This window comes from Camelus bactrianus, chromosome 9, assembly GCF_048773025.1.
Source record: "Camelus bactrianus isolate YW-2024 breed Bactrian camel chromosome 9, ASM4877302v1, whole genome shotgun sequence".
Classification (NCBI taxonomy): domain Eukaryota; kingdom Metazoa; phylum Chordata; class Mammalia; order Artiodactyla; family Camelidae; genus Camelus; species Camelus bactrianus.
In genome coordinates this window covers 42,543,021-42,565,775 of record NC_133547.1, presented here as the reverse complement: position 1 = coordinate 42,565,775, position 22,755 = coordinate 42,543,021, and the positions used below count along the sequence as shown (strand labels likewise).

Below are 22,755 nucleotides of genomic sequence, written 5' to 3'. Positions count from 1 at the left end.
CAAGGGTGACAATGGCCACAACCTCCACGTGTTCCACTGAGCATTCATGACTCAGTGATGGAAGGAGAGAGCAGATTACTTTTCAACTCTCGAGACCCACCTCCATCACAACCCAGTTCACACTGAGGGCTGATAGTACTGTGTGAGGAAACTCACAAGTACATTCTGTCCAGTCAAAAATAGTTGTCCAAATTCTTCCTACACAGAGGTGATTGAAAACGAATTCATTACTTCACTGACATGCATAGCGTCCTAGTGCAATATTTGAAGTGCTATGAAAAAATCATTATCTGTATCATTTGTTAAGTAAGTACCAGCTCATTGAAAACCTTCAAAGTCCCAGGAGAGTTTGCTCAGGAAGGAAAGCCCGGATTCAGACTGATGATTTATTTTATAGTTCTTACTGCAATGGGAAGCATTTTCTCACTAAGACTCAATCCAGAAAGCATATGTTCTTTAGAGAAATGTTACCATGGATAGAAAAATCAGGATTCTCTTACAACAATCTGAGATGACTTATGTAGGAGAAAGAGTGCTGCTCAACTCCATTGGTCCACAGAGACACAGGAGTCTCTTCATGCACTTAAACAAGCTGTAGGCCCATCTGTGCCTCTAACGTCTTGTAATAATACAGAGACCTTCAGTTTACAGGTTAAAGTGAATGAAGGTGATGACAATGACCACAGCTTATCAGGAAAATATGACTTTGGGCTTTTGCAGTTGCAAATGGGTATGTATAAAAGGACAGTATGCGATTTTGGAAGATACTTTGGCAATATATTTGATTAAAATGGCTGTTGAATATTTAGTCCATGTGCTGCTAATCGCTTTATAGAGTGACCAGCCTAGTTTGACTCTAGCCAACAGTGACTATTTGGAGAAAAGTCAGGGCCTGAGAGAAGAGCACATCGTACCAGGAGTGGAGCTACTTGTGGCTTCAAGGAAGCCGGGTACCTTTTGTGAGCCTTTGGGTTCATCAGGGTAAAGTGAAGGAATTTGACACATTTTTTTTCCCACAGAGAATTTCCGGCCCCACAGACACCACAAAATAGATTTCTGTAAAGCTTCTGCTGGATCTCACACACCAACGGCATTAAGCAGTGTGGTGGGAGGATGGCATGGGGCGGGGAGAAGACAAGCTTTCCTAAGTGGCTGAGGTAGTCCTCCATCTTTAACCTTGACACAAATGCTCAGGGGTACTTGGGAACACCCATTGCACTCTCAATTCAGGTTAGTCCAGCAGCTAAAGTGAAGAGAGTGATGCTGCAGAGTGTCTCCTAAGTCTCAGTGTCACCAGACCCAGAAAGGGACAGATGCTGAGCAAGTGAGGACTTCCTTTAGAACCTCACTTTCCCCCGCCTGCCTGCCCCTCTCCTCTCAAGCTAATCTTCTATGTCCCTGAGCACAAGGACACACGAACACTAAGGATCATCAACCCTCCCTGATCCATGACCTTGAACTTACCATGTTTTATTTGTGGAGTGGAGCCCAGGGCAATGGCGTGAGGAAAACTCAAAGAGAGCTATCAAGCAGAGTTCCATGAACACTGCTCTGCATCCCTGTCTGTTCAGTATGTGGGTGAACTGGATGAATATAGAACAACAGCATCATGCTGACAAGTCTTTCCCAAAGACGTGGTCTCTATTCAACGACATGTGCAGAATTTGTTTTCATCAATTTGACAGCTTGGAAAACGATTACGTGGGACTAGAATACAATTCATACGTGACAATTATAAAATACACTGTTTAGAGACATTAAGAAAAACAAAAATAGAGTAATCCACACCTGGAGGAGGAGTTTATAACACTGGCACGTCAAGCGTGAGAGAAGTTTATGGAGCCAGCAAGCTGCCCCATTGAGATAAGGATCTGAAATAACACAGGGATGCAGTGAACAGAATATTGAGTCAGGACTGAGAAGACTTTCATAAATTAATTATTCATTCACTTAACATTATATTCTGCTCTTTGTCCTACAGTTTTTATGAGTTACACAAAACTGGCAAAGACCAAGAGGACGACGCCATGACATTCTACAAGTCTGACATCTTTCACTTGCGAAAAAGCCATAAGGCCTGTTACCACTTAAAGAGAAGGTGGTGTGACTTCATGACAGCCCTTAAGAAAATAAGACTTTTGAGAAAACAATTTGTCTCTTGGTATTTTTATAGACACAGGAGAAGGAAAATGACAGCAATGCTTGGATAACTTTTGGGAAGAGATAGGTTGGTGCTATCAGCACAAGTATAGAAAGCCATTAAGAGTGGCTGGAGAGGGGGTGTCCCCATTGTGGCAACCTTCACGAGACCCCAAGCAGTGTGGCCTAGGCAACTAGAACACAGGGGCCCCCAGGATTCCATGGCCACCCCCACCGTCCAGTTCTGTTATTGCAACTGCAGACGGTTACCTGGCACTCCGGGCCCCGCTCCATCACTCCTGTTAGAGTCTGCGCAGCAGGCAGTGCCTGTGGCCCTGAGCTCTGTGCTCTCGAACGTTGTTTTTGTGGTTCCAGATCCTCAAGTGTTGTGAGCTGGTGATCAAGTTGTTCCCAACAGTAAGTTGAATACTCCTGCTTTTCCTCATGCCTCAATCCTGATTAAACTTATGTGATTTCACTTGTTTTTAATCCATCATATGCTGGGTTTCTTCTCCCCAGTCCCCGGCTCTACCTCTTCTGCCGCACGTCACCATGGCAGGATCTCTTGGCGCTTCGTGTGGTCCGAGGGCAGAACTTACAGTGCTGGAGATCAACCAGGAGCTGCACTTAGAGCTGACCAAACAGAAGCAGGACTTCCGAGATCTCACCCAGAAATTCCTTGTATGCCAAGCTACTACCTACTGCCTGGCCAACCAGCTGCAGAAATACAGTAAGTCCTAAGGGTCGTGGTCACCACCTGGTGAATGATCACTTTCTTTCCTCTCAGAAACTGAAACTCTCCACACTTTATCTTGCACCCCTTTGTCAGTATAAGTGTCATGCTGACCACAAACAAGGCAGGAAAGGCAGAAGTAGCTATTTGACACTCAAGTCACTGAGGATGGGCAAACTGAGGCATAAAGCATTGAGCAAATTGTCCAGGCGTGTGGTGAGCTGTAGTGTGAGACTAGAGCTAACATTCCACTTATTGATGCCTATTGATATCTCTCTAGAACAAGCTAAACCCTGTCAATTGGAATCTTTTCTGAATTGTATTTGGTCCTGCATCACTGTTGGCTAAACGTCTGGGACTAATGACTTCCTTCAGTACAAGCTTCCCTGAGGTCGCAGTGGCAAAGTACTGTGCCAGTTACACTGGGGTCACGTGGTGACAGCACACTCTGGGGGAAGCAGGTGATAGTACCTGCTTTGAAAGAATTAAAGATGAGTCAGCTCCTCATGGAAACCATGCTCTCCATGAATGATGCCATCAAGACAGGGGCTCCCTGGTGAGCGGGAAGCTGTGTTTCCTGGGTGCAGGGTCTCCTTCCTGAGTCCCAGGAAGTCATGCGACACCCTGTGGGGAGACTCCGGATGTTCTCTGGGGAAATTAGATAATCTGCATCACCCAATCTGTCTCTTCCTGTGCTGGTGAAACTTCAGTGATGTGTGTCAGCAGGAAATCCAGGTGACCCTGAGAGTTGGATCATGAGACATGTGGCGAAAATGAGAATGAGGGTAAGTGGGAGAGAACACCATTGCTAGGAAAACCCACGCCGGTATGTGGGGCAGGCCCTTCGCTCCCACAGTCATCCTGGTATTTGGAAGCACAGTTGCCTGTTCAGTAGGAGGGGTGTGTAGTGACAAATGGAATCCTGAGGACTCGGGGGAAATACACAACAAGATGATTGGAGGAATCTGGACAACTCTGGGTTTGTGTCATTTGCTTACAATTGATTTTCAGTAAACCGATGGTTAGGGTGTACTTAATGAAAAATGACTGAAACAGAGAAACTAAATGTGAAGCCTGCTATTTGAGAAAGTGAAGAGGTGCACTTTGGGGAAAGGATAAACTATCTTTTATTTACATCTTTCCTTATCAACCTAACATAATTTAAGAACCATGTTGTGAAGGTGAAGAAGGAAAAGGGTATCCCCCAGGACCTTGGTGTCAAGGTCACACAGTGCAGAGGTGAAGAACACAGACTCTGGGCCAGGCTCCCTCGGCGCACATCCACGCTGCATGTCTTTCTGTGCCTCGGTTTTCCTCTCTGTCCACCCAGTGCTGCTGCATGTTTGAGATGGAATAAATAGTCAGTAAATTGTTCTAGAACTCTTACAACACTGCCTGGTACATTGTAAACGCAGGTCCTAGTACTACTGCTTCTACTAACACACATCATCCTAGTATTTCGGCTCATGTCTTTCAGGTCCTCACAGTTTAACGCAACATATTTCACACAAGTGTATCCAGATGAATTTTTTTTTAACCTCTGAGGTACTTCCTCAGTACTGAAATCCCTGCACAAGGGAACCATCAGTCCCTTAGTCCTAGGGTCCACCCCAACCACACAAGAAGCCACCGCCTCATGCCCCTGCTCAGTGTTTCACCTCCGAGGTTGCAAGTCTTGTTAGACTGGCCCATGATTCACGGTCAGTCTCAGGGACTGTGACTTCTGACCTTTCCTAATGGCAGTTAGTCTGTCTAGTTCCCTTCTGTGCCTTGCAGCTTCTCTTTCCCCAGCTCTAAAATGGGGAGGAACTGAATGCCCCGCAGTGGGGAGGCTGAGGAATCAGATGTGGAAATCCCTGCCTACAGCCTGCTACCGCAGTTACCTCTGCCCTTGGGATGGACCCTAGCTCCTCCCTTGAAGGCAGTGACCACAGCAGGGGGTGCAGCTTTCCCCTGAGGCAGCATCTCTGTTTCCTCAGAGTGTGAAGAGTACAAGGACATCATTGAATCCGTGCTGGGGGAGAAGCTGCAGTTCCGGGTGGTGAAGTTGGCAGAGCAGCTGGCAGAGAAGCTGGCAGAGAAGCCAGTGCTAGCTGAGGAGAGGTTCAGGTAAGGAGGGCTCTGTGCAGGGAGGCTGGTGGAAGGTGTAGGCCTCTCTGAAGTGGGGCCACGAGCAACTTTGGGCCAGGAGAGTGCAGAAATGTTCATCACATTACGTGAAACTCAGCAGATTCAAATCCAGTGAACAACTCAGTGGCCTTTGGAACCTTCACCATGTTGTGCAACCAGTACCTCATTTACCTCTGAATCACAGTCCCTTCCTGGATGACTACACCTTGTCATCCTCCCTTGACTCTCTTATTCTCCTGTTCTTTCCACTTCTCACCAGCTGGGCCTGTCCACCCCATGTATGACTTTGTGACATTCACTGCCCAGTATGCCCCATGTGGATCTTTATATGGGAATGGGCATGGCTCAGTGAGACACTCAACGGACATCTTGATGAAGCAGGCTTAGGAAAACATGAGATTTAGTTTCCAGAAGAAGATGAATGGGATGTGACGGAATCCTAGAGGAGCATCTCTGATACGGAGGATGCCTCAGTTATACCATTTTTCTCCTCTTTGCCACAGGAAGGTCCCCCATATGTGCCAGAATTCTGCTCTGAGGGCTCGCGCCTCGGGGATGTTCTCACAGAATTGCCTTCGAAACCTCTAATCGTCTATCGTCGAACTATGCATTTTAACATCATTTCTTCTCTCTCATGTTAGGGAATACGATACCCTAATTTGCTCTCAGGCACGAGAGCTGACCCAGTTACGGCAGAAATTATGGGACGGGAGAGAAGACTCTATCCTGCTCATTCAACAACTCAGGGACGTCCTCACCCACAATGACCTTGACAACAACCCGGGCCAGGGCTTCCGAGAGCAGCTGACCGAGGGATGCAGGCTGGCAGAGCGCCTTGCCCGCAAGCTCAGCCCAGGTAAAGTGGCCCCAGGCTCTGATAGCCCTGAGCCTCTCATGCAAAGTTTCCTGGCTCATAAGAGACTCCTCACCTCCACTAGGAATGATTTTAACAAGTGTCTTGTGTCCATGTTTCATTTTGGGGACTCTGACAGGACCAGGACTGGCTGAGTGGGAGGACAGAGGAGAAATGCGCAGGCTGGAGGTCACAGTGTTTCAACTGTCTGCTTCCCCTCTGATGGATGGTAGCCTTCGGGGCGAGACAGCATCCCCCAGGGTTAAAGCACAGAAAGGAAGATGTGACTGGGCATAGCTTGTGGGAGCAGAAAGAGCCCTGGGCTTTGCATCAAAGTGGCCTGACCCCAGCCTGAGTGTTGTCTTTCCTGACTGTGAGCGAGTGATTGGATTTTCCTATTTCACTGTCTGTTTCCTCTTCTGTAAAATGGGTCAAATAATCTGTTGATGGTACTGCAGTGACTAATCTGGGAATGTTCATGAATCAGCTCAGAAAAAGGGAAGCCCTGCACTTTGTAGGGTTGGATTGGGCACTTAATGTTGTCGAACTCGTGTTGGGAACTTTGTTTCACTGTACCTTTTCCATGGAGAGAACTTCCCTTGGTAACACTCAGAGGCCTTAGGAATGTCCCATGATGTGGTCAGATGGAGGCATGTGGGACACGGTTGTTTCTCTCTTCTTAGACAAAGCAGGGGATGTATGGGAGAGCCGTAAGGGGTGCAGAGCCTGTGTCTAGGGAGAAATTAGTGGCCGGATGGATGAAAGAGTTGTAGACGTTGAGATGGCAGGTGGACACTTGTACAGTGATATAGGGAACAGAAGACCATTTGAATGTTTGCCCCTTGTCAGGCAGAGGGGTCATGATGGCCATCCAGCAGTTTGGGGTCACACTGAATGATGGATCAGACATGTGGACCAGGCCAATCATTTAAAGACAGTGCACTAGAACTTTAGCACCGCACTGACACATACATAGTGATTTATGTCCCCGTGGCCATACAACCATTAGGATTGTAGTTGGTGAAGTGGGGAAAAGCTGACTGGATATTTCTGAATTTGTTTGCAGAAATTCATGAAGATGAGGAAGATGAACTAGAAGAAGAAACACTCACCCCCAGGTAATCATGAAGTCTTAGGAGCCGGTAATGGGTAGGTAAAGTATGGAGAGGGTAGAAGAAAGATGAACCCATGAGGGCGAGAGAGTCTCATGTACCAGATGTGAGAAAAGAAAACCTGCAGATTGCATTGATTGACTTCAATCCAACCAACAGGGAAGTGGCCCTTTAACTTGGCTGTCTGTTGTCTCTGTGGCACTTGTAGGTATGGCCCAAGGTAATGTACCACCTTTAGGGTTCCCTGCACACACAGAGAATATGCATACTCTCCTAAATGAACACCAAGATGAGATAAAGAACTGTTTGTACACAGTTCTTAGGTGCTTGTTAGGAAGGAAGATAGCAACGGAATCAGTAAAGAAGTAACTCAAAGAATTAAACACCAGTAGAAGTGTCTAGAAAAACCTGTAGTTGCCACGTGACACTAGTATGAGAAAGGCTTTAGAGGAATTTTATTCGTAAATTGAAGGCAGAATATCTCTGAGGCTCTACAATACCTTAACACTCATACTCACTTGGCTACATTAACTTAAAGTGCATATGACAGAGGCACATGGCAGTAGCACATGCTGTGGCAGTTCACTTGTGCTTCATGATCACGAAAGGACCACACTGGGATGTTTGGGTGTCATTTCTCATCACATGTCATGTGGGCAGCGCACCGAACAACTAGTGCTCTCTCCCTCTCCCACCCCGTGACAGCCAGACTCTGCTTCACATACAGAAGGATAGTTACTTCCCTCTTTATGAGGAATGATAAGTTTGCATTTCATGAATAGTTCCTATGCCCTGCAGCAAAATCAGTAATGACAACAAGGGGACGGATGCTCATAGTTGAATTTTCTGTCATTCCTTTCCCACCTGGAACAGCATTGAGCAAGAGGAGTTGGAGGAGGAGTTGCTCCAAGAGTCCCAGGATGAATGTGTTTTGAATCCCTCAGTTCTCCAAGAAGGATCTGACTGCAACCGGCTAGACAGTGAAGGCAACTTGCCATTTGATGAAGAGAAAGTCAGCCGTGCTCCGGATGTAGCTGGTGCTTGCTCCCATGTTGCAGAAGATCCAATTCCAGCTGACCTCCCAGGTATCCTTTCTAGTTTTGTTCCCCACACACTGTCTAGACTGAAGAAGGTCTTCACCGAAGGTCGACCTTAGTGACACATATTGGTTTAACCCAGAGAAAAGGATGGATTGTGAAACACAGATATCGTATGTACCAGGGAGCCTTGATCCCTTTCTAGGCCCACTTCATGTATCTGTCACCCTGGACGCAAAGTCAGGCCACGTGACCGAAATCAGGGTTGAGAACCTGTCACCCACCTTGGGTGGACATCCACAGGAAGTGTCTGTCAGAGATAGTTTGTGTCAAATTTGTCTTCCAAGCTACAGTGGTCTGATTCTTCTTTTTGAACAATGTCCCTGGCCTTTCTTTGTCTGTCCAAACAGACTGGTAGCCTTGCCTCTGTGTTAGGTGAGGTGGTGTCTCTGGTTTCACTGAACTCAGCCCGAGACTTCATCTTTGTGATGTTGGCTTATCTTACCTAAGTAGCCATCTGAAAACCAGGAAAGAACCAAGTGTCCCTTTGCCTTGCTTGGATGTTTCCATGAAGTATGGGTGAGCTCTGGCAGTCCCTCCAGCCTTGAATGCCCATTGTTTCTGTGTAGCCCCAAATCGTCTCCTTGATATGAATGTCAGTAGCATTCATCTAGTCCCAAGCAGAAATTCTTCCGTAGCATCAGCAACCACATTATCTGATGGGACGAACCAATGTTGTAGAGAGAATTCTAGAAGCACCTCAGCTGATTTTTAGGACCTTTTGGGAAAATATACTATTAATTCGACAGACTCAGCAGATGGGATATTAGGAGAGAGCTCAACCAGATCAGCTAGAGAATTCCCCCAAGCATTCAGAAGCAGTCCTGCCTAATTCTCCTAAGACTTCAGCTTCCTGAAATACCTTTCATAGCATATTCTATTGTTGCCCTGAGAAGATTAACATTTCTATGTTACCTGTGTTCACTGAGTTGGCCTGTGGGAGGGTGAATTGTTTATTGTGACCTGCTGTCTCAAATTTCTTACCAGAAAATCAGAATGAGTGTGACGAAGCAGCTGGACAAGAGCCAGTGTCCGCCAGGTAATTCTGAAGATTTCTGGGCTGTTAATGTCAGTGGTGACCCCAGAAGAACTCAGATCCAGGGAAAAGACAACGTGCTGAATATGACTCTTGCATCCATTCACTCAACAGCCAACTAGGCACTTGAAAAATGTTGTTTCTTTCCATTGTGTCAGTTGCGTGTGTCTGAATTTCTGAATGTCTCAAGTTGAGTCATGGACAGTGATTTGACCAAGGTGCACTAGCCAGACTTGGGGGTCCCTGTAGTCAGCTGCTGTCCCCTCTGTGGATAAAACAGGGTGAGATGCACATATGTTTTGTGCCAGTTTGGCCTCAGTATGGTGATGAGTATTTGGCTGCGAGTGAAGAAAACATAAAAAAAAAATCAAAATTGTATCAAAATATTGAGATAATACTCCTTGAAGTTAGAAGTTACATGCCTGTAAATCCTCCAAGAGCTCTACTTGCTTGGGCACCGCCTGTATACTTCAATGCAATGTATGCAAAACTGGGAGGCAAGATTTTAGTCCTGTTTGTTTGCTGGGCATCATGCCTGGAGCACACAGGGAGAATCAAAGTGCTTCTTGAACAGCTCCTTGCATGGGCAGTGCTCGGAGCACCTGCTGCTCTCTCCCACTCCTACCCCATGGTGGCCACACTCTGCTTGACACATAGGAGGATAGTTATTTCCCGCTTTAAGGGGACTGCCCCCTGGCTTTCTGTGTCCATTCCCTTTGCCTCCCCTCTCAGAACCACCTAGGACAGCTTGGTCTCTGATCCACTTAGTTTAATTTTCTGTCATCCCTTTCCAACTTGGCACAGCATGGAGCTCGAGGCGTTTGAGAAGGAGGAAGTGCTCCAGGAGTCCCAGGACGAATGTGTTTTGAATGCTTCAGTTCTCCAAGAGGGATCTGACTGCAACCGGCTAGACAGTGAAGGCCACTTGCTGTTTGATGAAGAGAAAGTCGGCCATGCTCCGGTTATAGCTGGTGCTTGCTCCCATGTTGCAGAAGATGTAATTCCAGCTGACCTACCAGGTAGCCTTTCTATTTTTCTTCCCCACACACTGTCTACAATGAAGAAAGTCTCCCCTGAAGGTCGACCCTAGTGACACATAATGGTTTAACCCAGAAAAAAGGATGGATATGAAAGACAGTCATCATTTTGGCCAGGGAGCCTTGGTCCTTTTCGAGGCTCAGTCCTTGTATCTGACTCGCTAGACCCAAAGTTAGGCCATGGGACCCAAATCAGCTGTGACTAACTGTCACCCACCTTCGCTGATCATCCACAGGAAGTGTCTGTCAGACGTTTGGGTCAAATGTTTCTTGCAAGCTACAACGATCGAATTGTTCTTTTTGGACAATGTCCCTGGCCTTCCTTGGCCTGTCCAAACAGACTGGTAGCCTTGCCTATATGTTAGGTGAAGTGGTGTCTCTGGTGTCAGTGATCTCAGCCCGAGTTTCATCTTCCTCATGTTGGCTTCTCTTAGCTAAGTTGGAATCTGAAAACCAGGAAAGAACCAAGTGTCCCTTTACCTTGCTTGGATGTCCCCATGAAGTAAGGGTGAGCTCTGGCAGTCCCTCCAGCCTTGAATGCCCATTGTTTTTGTGTAGCCCCAAATCGTCTCCTCGATATGAATGTCGGTAGCGTTCATCTAGTCTCAAGCAGAAATTCCTCCATAGCATCAGCAACCACATTATCTGATGGGACGAATCAATATTGTAGAAAGACTTCTAGAAGCACCTCAGCTGATTTTTAGGACCTTTTGGGAAAATATACTATTAACTCGAAAGACTCAGCAGATGGGATATTAGGTGAAATCTCATCCAAATCAGCCAGAGAAGTTCCCCCAAGCATTCAGAAGCAGTCCTGCCTAATTCTCCTAAGACTTCAGCTTCCTGAAATACCTTTCATAGCATATTCTATTGTTGCCCTGAGAAGATTAACATTTCTATGTTACCTGTGTTCACTGAGTTGGCCTGTGGGAGGGTGAATTGTTTATTGTGACCTGCTGTCTCAAATTTCTTACCAGAAAATCAGAATGAGTGTGACGAAGCAGCTGGACAAGAGCCAGTGTCCGCCAGGTAATTCTGAAGATTTCTGGGCTGTTAATGTCAGTGGTGACCCCAGAAGAACTCAGATCCAGGGAAAAGACAACGTGCTGAATATGACTCTTGCATCCATTCACTCAACAGCCAACTAGGCACTTGAAAAATGTTGTTTCTTTCCATTGTGTCAGTTGTGTGTGTCTGAATTTCTGAATGTCTCAAGTTGAGTCATGGACAGTGATTTGACCGAGGTGAACTAGCCAAACTTGGGGGTCCCTCTAGTCAGCTGCTGTCCCCTCTGTGCATAAAAGCAGGGTGAGATGCACATCTGCTTTGTGCCTGTTTGGTGTCAGTATGGTTATGAATATTTGACTGCAAGTGAAGAAAGCAGGAAAAAAATCAAAATTATATCAAAATATTGAGATAATTCTCCTTGAAGTTAGAAGTTATGTGTCTGTAATTTCTCCAAAAGCTCTTTTTGCTTAGACACTGCCTGTATAGTTCAATGCAATGTATGCAAATAGTGGGAGCCAAGATTTTAGTCCAGTGTGATTGCTGGGCATCATACCTGGAGCACACAGAGAGAGTCCAATTGCTTCTTGAACAGCTGCTTGCATGGCCAGTGCTCGGAGCACCTGCCGCTCTCTCCCTGTTCGACCCCGTGGTGGCCACACTCTGCTTGACACATAGGAGGATAGTTATTTCCCTCTTTAAGGGGACTGCCCCTGGCTTTCTGTGTCCATTCCCTATGGCCCCCCTATCAGAACCAGCTAGGACAGCTTGGTGTCTGATCCTCTTAGTTTACTTTCCTGTCATCAATTTCCCACCTGGCACAGCATGGAGCTCGAGGCATTTGAGAAGGAGGAAGTGCTCCAGGAGTCCCAGGACGAATGTGTTTTGAATGCTTCAGTTCTCCAAGAAGGACCTGACTACAACCGGCTAGACAGTGAAGGCCACTTGGCATTTGATGAAGAGAAAGTCGGCCATGCTCCAGATGTAGCTGGTGCTTGCTCCCATGTTGTAGAAGATGAAATTCCAGCTGACCTCCCAGGTAGCCTTTCTATTTTTCTTCCCCACACACTGTCTACAATGAAGAAAGTCTCCCCTGAATGTCGACCCTAGTGACATATATTGGTTTAACCCAGAGAAAAGGATGGATATGAAAGACAGTCATCATTCTGGCCAGGGAGCCTTGGTCCTTTTCGAGGCTCAGTCCTTGTATCTGACTCACTGGACCCCAAGTTAGGCCATGGGACCCAAATCAGCTGTGAGTAACTGTCACCCACCTTCGCTCATCATCCACAGGAAGTGTCTGTCAGACGTTTGGGTCAAATGTTTCTTGCAAGCTACAACGATCGAATTGTTCTTTTTGGACAATGTCCCTGGCCTTCCTTGGCCTGTCCAAACAGACTGGTAGCCTTGCCTATATGTTAGGTGTAGTGGTGTCTCTGGTGTCAGAGATCTCAGCCCGAGTCTTCATCTTCCTCATGTTGGCTTCTCTTAGCGAAGTTGGAATCTGAAAACCAGGAAAGAACGAAGTGTCCCTTTACCTTGCTTGGATGTTCCCATGAAGTACGGCTGGGCTCTGGCAGTTCCTCCAGCCTTGAATGCCCATTGTTTCTGTGTAGCCCCAAATTTTCTCTTTAATTTGAAGGTCGGTAGAATTCATCCTCCCTCAGATAGAAATGTCTCCGTAATATCAGCAAGCACATTATCTGATGGGATGAACCATTATTGTAGAAAGAATTGTAGACAGAAACTCAGCTGATTCCTAGGACTTTGAGGGAAAATAAAGTATGAAATCTACAGACTCAGCCGATGGGGTATTGGGAGAAAGCTTAACCAGATCAGCCAGAGAATTTCCCCCAAGCACTTGGAAGCAGTCCTGTCTAATTCTCAGAAGACTTCAGTGTCCTGAAATACCATTCGTAAAATATTCTGTTGTTGCCCTGAGAAGATTAATGTCCTTGTGGTACCTGTGTTCAGCGAGTTGGTGTGTGTGAGGTATGACTTGTTTATTCTGACCTGCTGTCTCTGAATTTCTTACCAGAAAATCAGAATGAGTGTGACGAAGCAGCTGGACAAGAGGCAGTGTCCCCCAGGTAATTCTGAAGATTTCCGGGCTGTTAATGTCCATGGTGACACCAGAAGACCTCAGATGTGGGAAAAGAGAACGTGCTGAACATGAGTCTTGCATCCATTCACTCAACAGCCAACTAGGCACCTGAAAAATGTTGTTTCTTTCCATTGTGTCAGTTGTGTGTGTCTGAATTTCACAATCTCTCAAGTTGAGTGATGGACAGTGAGTTGACCAAGGAGCACTAGCCAGACTTGGGGGTCCCTGTAGTCAGCTGTTCTGCCCTCCGTGCATAAAAGCAGGGTGAGATGCACATCTGCTTTTGCCTGTTTGCTGTCAGTATGGTGATGAGTATTTGACGGCAAGTGAAGAAAACAAACAAACAAAAAACATCAAAATCCAAATTATATCAAAATATTGAGATAATACTCCTTGAAGTTAGAAGTTACATGTCTGTAATTCCTCCAAAAGCTGTATTTGCTTGGGCACTGCCTGTATTGTTTAACGCAAAGTATGCATAAAGTGGGAGCCAAGATTTTAGTCGTCTGTGTTTGCTGGGTGTCATGCCTGGAGCACACAGGGAGAGTGCAAGTGCCCCTTGAACTGCTGGTTGCATGGTCAGTGCTCGGAGCACCTGCTGCTCTCTGCCTCTCCCACCCCATGGTGGCCACACTCTGCATGACCCATAGGAGAATAGTTATTTCCCTCTTTAAGGGGACTGCCCCCTGGCTTTTTGTGAACCGTATCTCCGCTTTACATCAATATACTGACTCTGTGTCTAATCGTCTGAGTTTAATTTTCTGTCATCCCTTTCCCACCTGGCACAGCATGGATCTACTGGAGGTTCAGAATGACGACGTGCTCCAGGAGTCCCGGGATGAATGTGTTTTGGCGCCTTCCATTCACCAGGAAGGTTCTGACTGCTATGAGAAGTGCAGTGATGGAAAATTTGCATTTCCTGAACAGAAAGTGCTATGTGCTCTGGAGGTAGCCTGTGGTTCCTCGCATGTTAAAGCAGATGCAATTGGAACTGACTTCCCAGGTAGTCTGCATGATCTTTGCTCCGCACAATCTGTCTTGTCTCGGAGAATTCGTTGTCATGTGTAGACTATATGCGTACATATCGTTTTGAATCAGGCCCAAAAATTGCCTTTATTTAATTACTTATTTACTTATTTATTTGCAGCATAATCAGTTTACAATGTGTCAATTTTTGGGTTACAGCATAATATTTCAGTCATACATCTATATACGTTTATTCCTTTTTATATTCTTTTCCATTGTCGGTTACTACAAGATACTGAATGTAGTTCCCAGTCCTATATAGAAGAAATTTGTTGTTTTTCTTTTATATACATAATAGTTAATATTTGCACATCTCAAATTCCCAATTTATCCCTTCCCAACCCCTTTCTCTCCAATAACCATAATTTCTTTCCTATGTCTGTGAGTTTCTCTCTGTTTTGTAGATAACTTCATTAGTGTCTTCTTTCTTTTTTAGATTCCACTCGTGCGTGATATCATGTGTTCCTTTTCTCTCTCTTTCTGGCTTACTTCACTTAGAATGACCATGTCCAGATTCATCCTTGTTGCTGCAAATGGCACTATTTTATTCTTTTCTATGGCTGAGTAGTATTCCATTGTATAAATACACCAGTTTCTTTATCCAGTCATCTGTGGATGGACATTAAGGTTGTTTCCATGTCTTGGCTATTGTATACAGTGCTGCTATTAACATCGGGGTGCGTGTGTCTTTTCAAATTAGACTTCCCTCTGGATGTATGCCCAGGAGTGAGATTCCTGGATCATATGGTAAGTCTCTTTTTCGTTTTTTGAGGAATATCCATACTGTTGTCTGTAATGTCTGCACCAAACTACATGCCCAGCAAGAGTGTAGGAGGGTTCCCTTTTCTCCACACCCTTTCCAGCATTTAGGGTTTATGAACTTTTAATAAAGCCCGTTCTGACTGATGTGAGGTGATACCTCACTGTACTTTTGATTTGCATTTCTCTGGTAATTAGCAGTATTCAGCATTTTTTCATGTACCTATTGGCCATTTGTATGCCTTCCGTGAAGAGTTTCTTTTTAGTTCGTGTGCCCATGTTTGGTTTTTTGTTGTTTCTGTTATCAAGCTATATGTGCTGTTTCTATAGTGTGGAAATGAAACCTTTGTCAGCTGCATCATTTGCAAATACTTTCTCCCATTCTGTAGGTTGTTGTTTTTTTTCCGCTTATGGTTCCCTTTGCTGTGTAAAAGCTTATAAGTTTAATTACATCCCATTTGTTAATTTTTGCTTTTATTTCTATTGCCTGAGTAGACTGCCCCAGGAGAACATTGCTAAGATTTATGTCAAAAATGTTTCACCTATGTTTTCTTCTCGAAGGTTTATCGTGTCTTGTCATATATCTAAGTGATTAAGCCATTGTGAGTTTATTTTTGTTTATAGTGTGATGGAGTGTCCTCACTTCATTGATGTCTGTGTGGCTGTCCAGGTTCCCCAACACCACTTGCTGAAGAGACTGTCTTTTCTCCATTGTGTGTTCTTGCCTTCTTTGTTGAAGATGAAGTGACTGTAATTCTACGGGTTTACTTCTGGGCTCTCTATTCTGTTCCATACAATTTCCTTTAAAGTAACACATTCCCTGAGTTCGTGAAGTTGGCTCAACTCCTAGTCATGTTTGTCGCACTGGCAAATCACTGGATCCATCACGGTCCTGCCAGACTCCCATATAGCTCTCTAATTGTGTCATAGGAAGTAACTTTCCTGTCTCCTAATTTTGAATGAATCTCTTATCTTGCATTTAATGCTCTAATTTTCATTCCTAAGCAATATCCCTGAGATTCTATACTTGTCTGAGGCTGTTGGCAGTTTACTTTATGTCTTTGGAGATATTACTCCTTTGGTTGTTTCTGTCAACCCAAGTCTGTCCCTTCCATTTGTCTTATCTTATGCAGAGGCTTCTGAAACCAGAACAGAAGCACCACTGCCATCTTTGGTGTGTTCTCTGAAGCAAGGTAGGGTCCTGGAACACCCAGCCTTATAAATGCCCACTCTTTCTTGCTGGCACGGAAGAGTGTTTAGACTATGTTTAGATTCTGCTCATCAGTCTAATGTCAATGGAGAATGCATCTACCCCAATAAGAGACAGCATTTCAGATTGAAAAATCCTGAATATTACTGCAGCCTTCTAGGAGGTAGCTCGGCAGTCCCTCAGGATCTGTGGGTAAAAGGATGAGGTTACTGTTTGCCTAGACTCAGGACATAGTGTGGGGACATCCTGTCATATTAAGGAGACATATCTAGGGGCTCAAGAAGCAAATCCAGTGCCTTCTTATGAGGTTCTATCTAGGGCCTCCTGGAAGATTTCTCCCACAGTACCCTGTTACCACATTGCACACATTGCCAAAGTGCTAATTTTGGCATGGTTTTGATCATACGTAAATGAGTTTTGCCCAGTGTAACTGTCCTGTTGTTAATTCATTTACAGAAAACCAAAATGATCAAGATGGGGTGAAAGGAGTAGAGCCAACTATCTGCAGGTAATTTTGAATATTTGTGCGCTGTTGATGAAATGTGACTTCTGCAGTCCCCTAATCCAGGAAACAGCAGGAATACAAGCGTATGATCCACTTTGCCAACCAGGAATTATCTTTTTTGTAATGTTTTCTGCTTTCATTTGGATACATATATTGTTTCCTATTTCTCATTAACTTCTCAAGTGTATACCCAATTCAGTTGAACAAGTGATCTACGATACAGTGATTTTTGTGCACTCATTTGCTCTCTCTGGTGTCATTTACAGAGTGAGATGCAAATCTGGTTTCAGCCTGTTTTGTGTTAGCTTGTTGGCATGTGTTTCATAGCAAGAAGTGGACACAAACAGTGATATAATTATATCATGCCACAATAAAGAGAGAAAGAGGCCTTAGCGGCATGAGATCTCTGGGGCACTAGGGTGCCCCTAATAGTATACACTTAATCTCCATGTAGCAGTCAGTGGAACTTAAATGAAAGGGTGAAAACCACTCTTACATGAGTCTATGTTAGGGGTCATGACTCTGCAGTTTAGAGATAATCAGTCTCTTTCTTCATCAGCTGTTATTTGGCCAGAGCACTAAGCACCCCCTCTCCTTTCTGTCTCCTGCTCCTCAAAGACACACACTCTGTCTCACCAAAACAGTCAGTTTTTTCTGCTTAAAAGATCACCCTTTGGCTTCCTTCACCACTCCCTTAAACGGTTCATCTAAAGCAGATAGGACTCTAGATTTCTGATTGCTATTAGGTTAATCTTCGGTCTCCCTACCCGCCAGGCTCAGCACGGAGCTGCCGCAGATGGTAGAGGATGACATCCCACGGCACTCAGTGGAGGAGTACTATTTGACTTACTCAGCTCTTCCTGACCTGTCAGACTCCTTCTGGCCTTATAGGAGCACCGCCATCTACTCATTTGAGGGATTGGAACTCTCTTATGCTCGGGATGTCACCAGTGAGTACTCTTATCGATGTGATAAACCTCCAACTGCACTGCCAGGTAGAGCTGGTGTCTTTTGCGCTTCACACCTCTGGCGGTGCTGAGATATGACAGCCATGTGGGCAGACTCTGTATATTTATATCGAGAAGGTTTAGGTCCTAGAATTGAGTTTTAAGCACAGACATCATGCGGGTTAGGGAACGGTGCTCTCTTCCTCATCCCAGGTGAAGCCTGTGTGTTGGGTCCCAAGATAGGTCACTGAACCGAAGACAAGTGTGACAATGTCACTCACCTCTGTGCAGTTGTACAGAGGTGTCTTTTTTTATGATTCCCATCAAATGTCGTTTTTACTTATAAGGTTCTCATGTTCATACCCCTAAAATATCCCTGGAATTTCTTTCCTTCAAAAGATGTTGACAGTGTTAACTACACCTCTGGATTTGTTGTTTCCCTGGGGTCACTGCTGTCATCCCCAGTGTCCGTCTCCTCTAAGTGGAGGAGCCACCTGAACACCAGGACACAAACATCCCTACTATCACCTTGCATGTATCTTTCCATGAAGTGCGGCTGACCCCAGCATTTCCCCACTCCATGAAGGGCTGATGTTTCTGTTTAGCACAAAGCTCATTTTCATGCTAGGGTTTGTAGATTCCAACCATTATGTTGTTTTCAGTGTACAAATTCTGCTAAAGCAGCCAGCATACGGTGAGGGAAGGCTGAATATTACAGTATTCTTTTTAGAATGCAGATGGGCTATTCCACAGACTATGTGGGGAAAAGATACATTTCACTTCTGACTCAGACCTGGAAAAGGTGATTGTGGTGAGGAGATACTGCCCAGGGGTCAAGAAAGCGAACCCAGGCAGGTCCAGAAGGCGCAGCCTGAGGCCTCCTGGAATATTCTTACGTTATCCTCCTGTGCCACTGGTGATACTTTTTTCCCCGTGATAGTATTGGATACCTAACTATTGACATATGTAGGGGGATCTGCTTAATGTTTCTTGCCCTGTCTGAATTAATCCATAGAAAATCATACTGTTCTTGAGGAAGAAGAGGAACAAGACCAAATATGTCCCAGGTAATTCTGAAGCCTCAGGGGTCTTTTGTTTTCTTTCTGCTATCTGTCTGTCTGTCTATCTATCTATCTGTCTGTCTATCTATCATCTCTTTATTTATTTATTTCAAAGTATAGTCAGTTTACAATGTTCTGTCAATTTCTGCTCTACAGCATAATGAAGAATCATGGCTCTTAATTTAATGTTGATGTATGGTGAGGTCAGATCCAGGGAAATGAGAAACTGCTAAATATGCCTAACTCTTCCATTCAGACAACCACAATGTGTCCCTTTAACAATGCTGTCTATGTTAACTGTACGTTTATAAGCCCCTTTGATAATCTCTCTCAAATGGAGTAAGTGCATTCAGTTGATGCAGGGGTGCTAATCAGTCCAGGATTTCTCGGACTCTCCTTCTCTGTTTTTATTAAAAGCAGCATAAGATGCATTTCTGCCTTTCACTCTTTGTTCTTACCACTGACAAGTATTTCATAACAAGAAAAGTACTTAGAAAACCAAAATTCATATCACATCTCAGTGGTGACACAGGATTATGCTGCCAGAGTCTTGTTCCCTCAGCTGTTGCATGTAAATTTCAACAAAACTCATGCAAGAGTTGAAGCCTCCCTTGTAGTTTCTGAGTGTGTGTCTTCTGACTACTGTGTACTGAGGTAGTTCAGTCTCCTTCATCCTGAGCTCTTTTTCTGGTCAGTGCTGGGACCACCTCCTGCTCTGTCTGTCTCCTATTCCCATTGTAAGCACACTCTGGCCCCAGATGGAGGAGGATTGTTATATCTCGCTTTGTGGAGAATTTCCATTTGTTTTCTGCGACCAGTCCCTTAACACTCCCATCAAACCCAGCTAGGACCCTGTGTTCTCTCATCCGTTTTGTTTAATCCTCAGTGCACCTGACCCCAGAAGGCTCAGTAGTGAGCAGCCGGTGGTAGAAGAGAATGAAGGCCCACAGGACTCACTGGATGAATGTTATTTGACCAGTTCTGTTGGCCATGACCTGTCAGACTCCTGTAGGCCTGACAGAGGTGCCTCATTCCCTTGGGACCAACAGGGAGTCTTCTCAGCGCTTGCTGTACATGGTGAGTACTCCCTCGAATAGAGCACACGGCTCCTAGTGGGTCCCCAGTTATCCTCACAGACTTTGTAGCCAATGACCTGTATACACTACGAGAGTGATTTCTGTAAACAGGCCCTGAGACTTGTGTTCTTTTGAATCAGGCTGTGGGATTTACTTTGCGAAAGGCATCATGTGGGTAAGACAACTTTCCTTTCTCCTCGTCCCAGGACGCCCTGCGTCACCTGGACCGCCCGCACCAGTGGAGGCTGTTGGTATTAAGTCAGGCTAGAGAGGGGAAGTGAGATGTGTGGGATGTGGCCCGGCCCTGCCAGGCCATCATTCAGCATGGGCAGGAGAGGCCAACCTCCCCCACACGGATGGGCTGAGGTGAATGAATGGGACACATCAATGATGCTCGGGTCCATCCTATTTGTGGGCTCTGATCATGGCCTGTGAACAGTGTGGACGGCTGTGACTCCGGCAGTGGGGCCGCAGGAGACCTGCTCTTTCGCCCCATCCGCCCTGACCGGGGAGAAGTGCTGTAGGCACAGCACAAGCACTTGATCTTTAAGGACAACTTCAGATTTCATTGGAGGCTTTTCCCTACTTTCCTAAGTAATGCTATTGGGCATTCCTTGTGATGTTTGATAAACTGTTTTGCCTTTTCCCATGCAAATGCAGAGAATATTGAGCATAGTTTAATAAAAGCCATTAGTTGGGAAAAGAGAGATGAAACTAAATGATGAAATTAAGATGTGATATTTTAAAATAATTTAAGTCTGTGATTCAAAATAGCATTTGAGGGTGGGTTTACTGGTTTTGAGCATTGTTTCACACATTAAAGTTTTTAATTTAAGAGGTGTTACCCTTCAGACCATGTGAATTATCAATAAATCTCATTAGGAATCCTAATGCAGTGATTAATGATGAAGAAACTCTGCCTGGAGGAAATGGGAAGGGCACACGAGGCAGAGAGCAGTGCTTAGGGAAAAAGCCCGGGAAGCTCTACAAGGCGCAGGTGCAGGCCTGGGGTCAGGAGGGGCAGCCTGCGTCCAGGGAGGATTTGTTCAAGGGGGTTGTGGGAAGTGATGGTGCTGAAGAAAGAGGGGCCGGAGGGAGCAGGAGTGTCAAGGCAAGGTGAGGATTTGAGTTCATGTAGGGAAGTTGAGGAGGACAAGTTTCCCCAAGCTGAGTAAGACTGGTGAGACCGCTGATAGTGTGGAGAGACAGGATCAGAGGAAGCCGTTAGAAGGAGGTCGGATGAATCACTGATGAGACTCAGACAGAGTGCTCTCTGTGGAAGACAACGTGGTAACAGACACAGGAGAGACACGTTTAAGAAACAGTTCAACAAAGTTTGTTGAGCAGGAGGGTCTCCACGGGGTAGTGAGGGGGGAGCCCCACAGCAATGTGCAGCAGGCCCCGTGGGCCGTGACCCCACCTGAGCCTGACCTGGACTGGATGAGCTACTTGAGCTCTTTGGTTAGCCCACTCTCTGAGAATATGAACTCACTTCACAGTAGAATTGTAAACATGTGTGATTAGGAGCAGTGCCTGGTGCCCCTGGAGGGGGGTGTAATACAAGGAATGTGCACTGTGTCATCTCCCTGAAGAACCAGACGTCCTGATTCTGTAGCACTTCTGGACACTGAGCTTCCAGTAAGGCCCTCGGACCTCAGCTACACTACTTACAGGTGCCAGTACCCACCAGCCCACCCAGGACACACGTAGTCATGGGACGTATCCCTGTGTGGTGGGTGGACGAGTCGTCAAAACACACGGGGAATGGAGTTGAAAAGGCTCCAGAAGTGGGAAGAGTTCTCATTACTTGGTCCATGTGCTATAGTCCCCAAGTCCCATTTCTAGTGGAATTTGCAGCCTTTGGGCCCCACTTCTCTTGTTATTTCTTTATTCTAATTAGACATCAACAATTCCTCGTCCTCCCTTCCCTGAGGCCTGGCCAGAATCTTGTCTCTAGGCTACAAGGAAAGGTCGCTAATAACTGAGTCATGGTCGTGACCTCAGCTGCCATCCAGTACCCTCTGGACCCAAGTGGGTGATTTTTGATCTCAGCGACGTTCCTGCCAGGCACCTGCCATCTCAGCGTCCCCAGGCACAGCCTTCAAAATGACATCTCCGTCATGTCCATGATGTCTGCCTCTGTTGTCTGGCTGATTGGGTGGTTTCCCTGATAGGCAGGAACAGCAGAAATGGATGTTGTGGGAGGGGTTGACAAACGGAAAGTTGGATTGGTCCTACTGAACTGTCCTCTGCTTTCAGGTGACTCCTGGGAGGACCGTCCCCAAGGGCCTTTGAGTTTCCAAGGGTCAGAGATGGAAGCTTCACAAGCACAACTGCAGACAAGCACCCAGGTGACCCATCACCTGCAGCTGCAGCGGGACCAGCAGTTTGACTGTGGTGACGGCAACGCCAGGCTCGGCCTTCCCTCCACCGTGTGGGGCTTCACAGCCAACACTGAGTTTGGAGACCAAGGGCTGCCCCTGCAAGGTAAGTAAGAAAAGGGGTGTAGGAAGCTCTAGTCCATGAGCTGGTCGTGCCAGAGCTGGGGTGGAGGAGACAGTGAGGCCTCTGCCATGCTCCTTTCAGGTCCACGGAAAATCCCCAACGCTCTAACAGAGGGAAGTGAGCAGGAGCCGCAGATTTAGGGCCAGCTCTGCCCCAGGTCCTGGGTTTGCAAATTCCTGGTTCTTTAACGGGACCAAGTTATTTATCTTGTGAGGTATTCCCTTGTCATTTCCCTTATCTGACCACCGGGAAGTTAAATCTACCTTCCGTGGTCGTTGGGAGTGTTAAGAAACATAGCTCCCAGGGTCCGTGATTCGGTAAAACCTGCGTCAGCACACCTGTGACTGTGTGATGTCTACCCGTGTATCCTGCTGGTGATGTAACACTTACACAATGATTGCACGTGCATTGTCTCAGCTG

The 22,755-nt window shown here is 45.9% G+C and overlaps 1 protein-coding gene across 4 annotated transcripts in view; it reads left to right on the top strand.

The window, feature by feature from the left end:
• LOC141578628 (NBPF family member NBPF4-like) overlaps positions 1-22,755 on the top strand; it is a 33,573-nt gene that overhangs the window by 6,070 nt on the left and 4,748 nt on the right. The window contains exons 3-19 of one of the 4 annotated variants that reach the window (XM_074370180.1): positions 1,982-2,556; positions 2,659-2,869; positions 4,852-4,981; positions 5,644-5,858; positions 6,922-6,973; positions 7,841-8,052; positions 9,052-9,103; positions 9,905-10,119; positions 11,115-11,166; positions 11,967-12,181; positions 13,181-13,232; positions 14,035-14,249; positions 16,698-16,749; positions 17,521-17,741; positions 18,709-18,760; positions 19,641-19,831; positions 22,090-22,317. In XM_074370180.1, the coding sequence (XP_074226281.1) occupies positions 2,692-2,869; positions 4,852-4,981; positions 5,644-5,858; positions 6,922-6,973; positions 7,841-8,052; positions 9,052-9,103; positions 9,905-10,119; positions 11,115-11,166; positions 11,967-12,181; positions 13,181-13,232; positions 14,035-14,249; positions 16,698-16,749; positions 17,521-17,741; positions 18,709-18,760; positions 19,641-19,831; positions 22,090-22,317 (2,332 nt within the window). In that variant the 5' untranslated portion in view covers positions 1,982-2,556; positions 2,659-2,691. The remainder of the gene's footprint in view (positions 1-1,981; positions 2,557-2,658; positions 2,870-4,851; positions 4,982-5,643; positions 5,859-6,921; positions 6,974-7,840; positions 8,053-9,051; positions 9,104-9,904; positions 10,120-11,114; positions 11,167-11,966; positions 12,182-13,180; positions 13,233-14,034; positions 14,250-16,697; positions 16,750-17,520; positions 17,742-18,708; positions 18,761-19,640; positions 19,832-22,089; positions 22,318-22,755) is intronic. The other 3 variants (XM_074370182.1, XM_074370181.1, XM_074370183.1) reach the window with 3 other exon arrangements.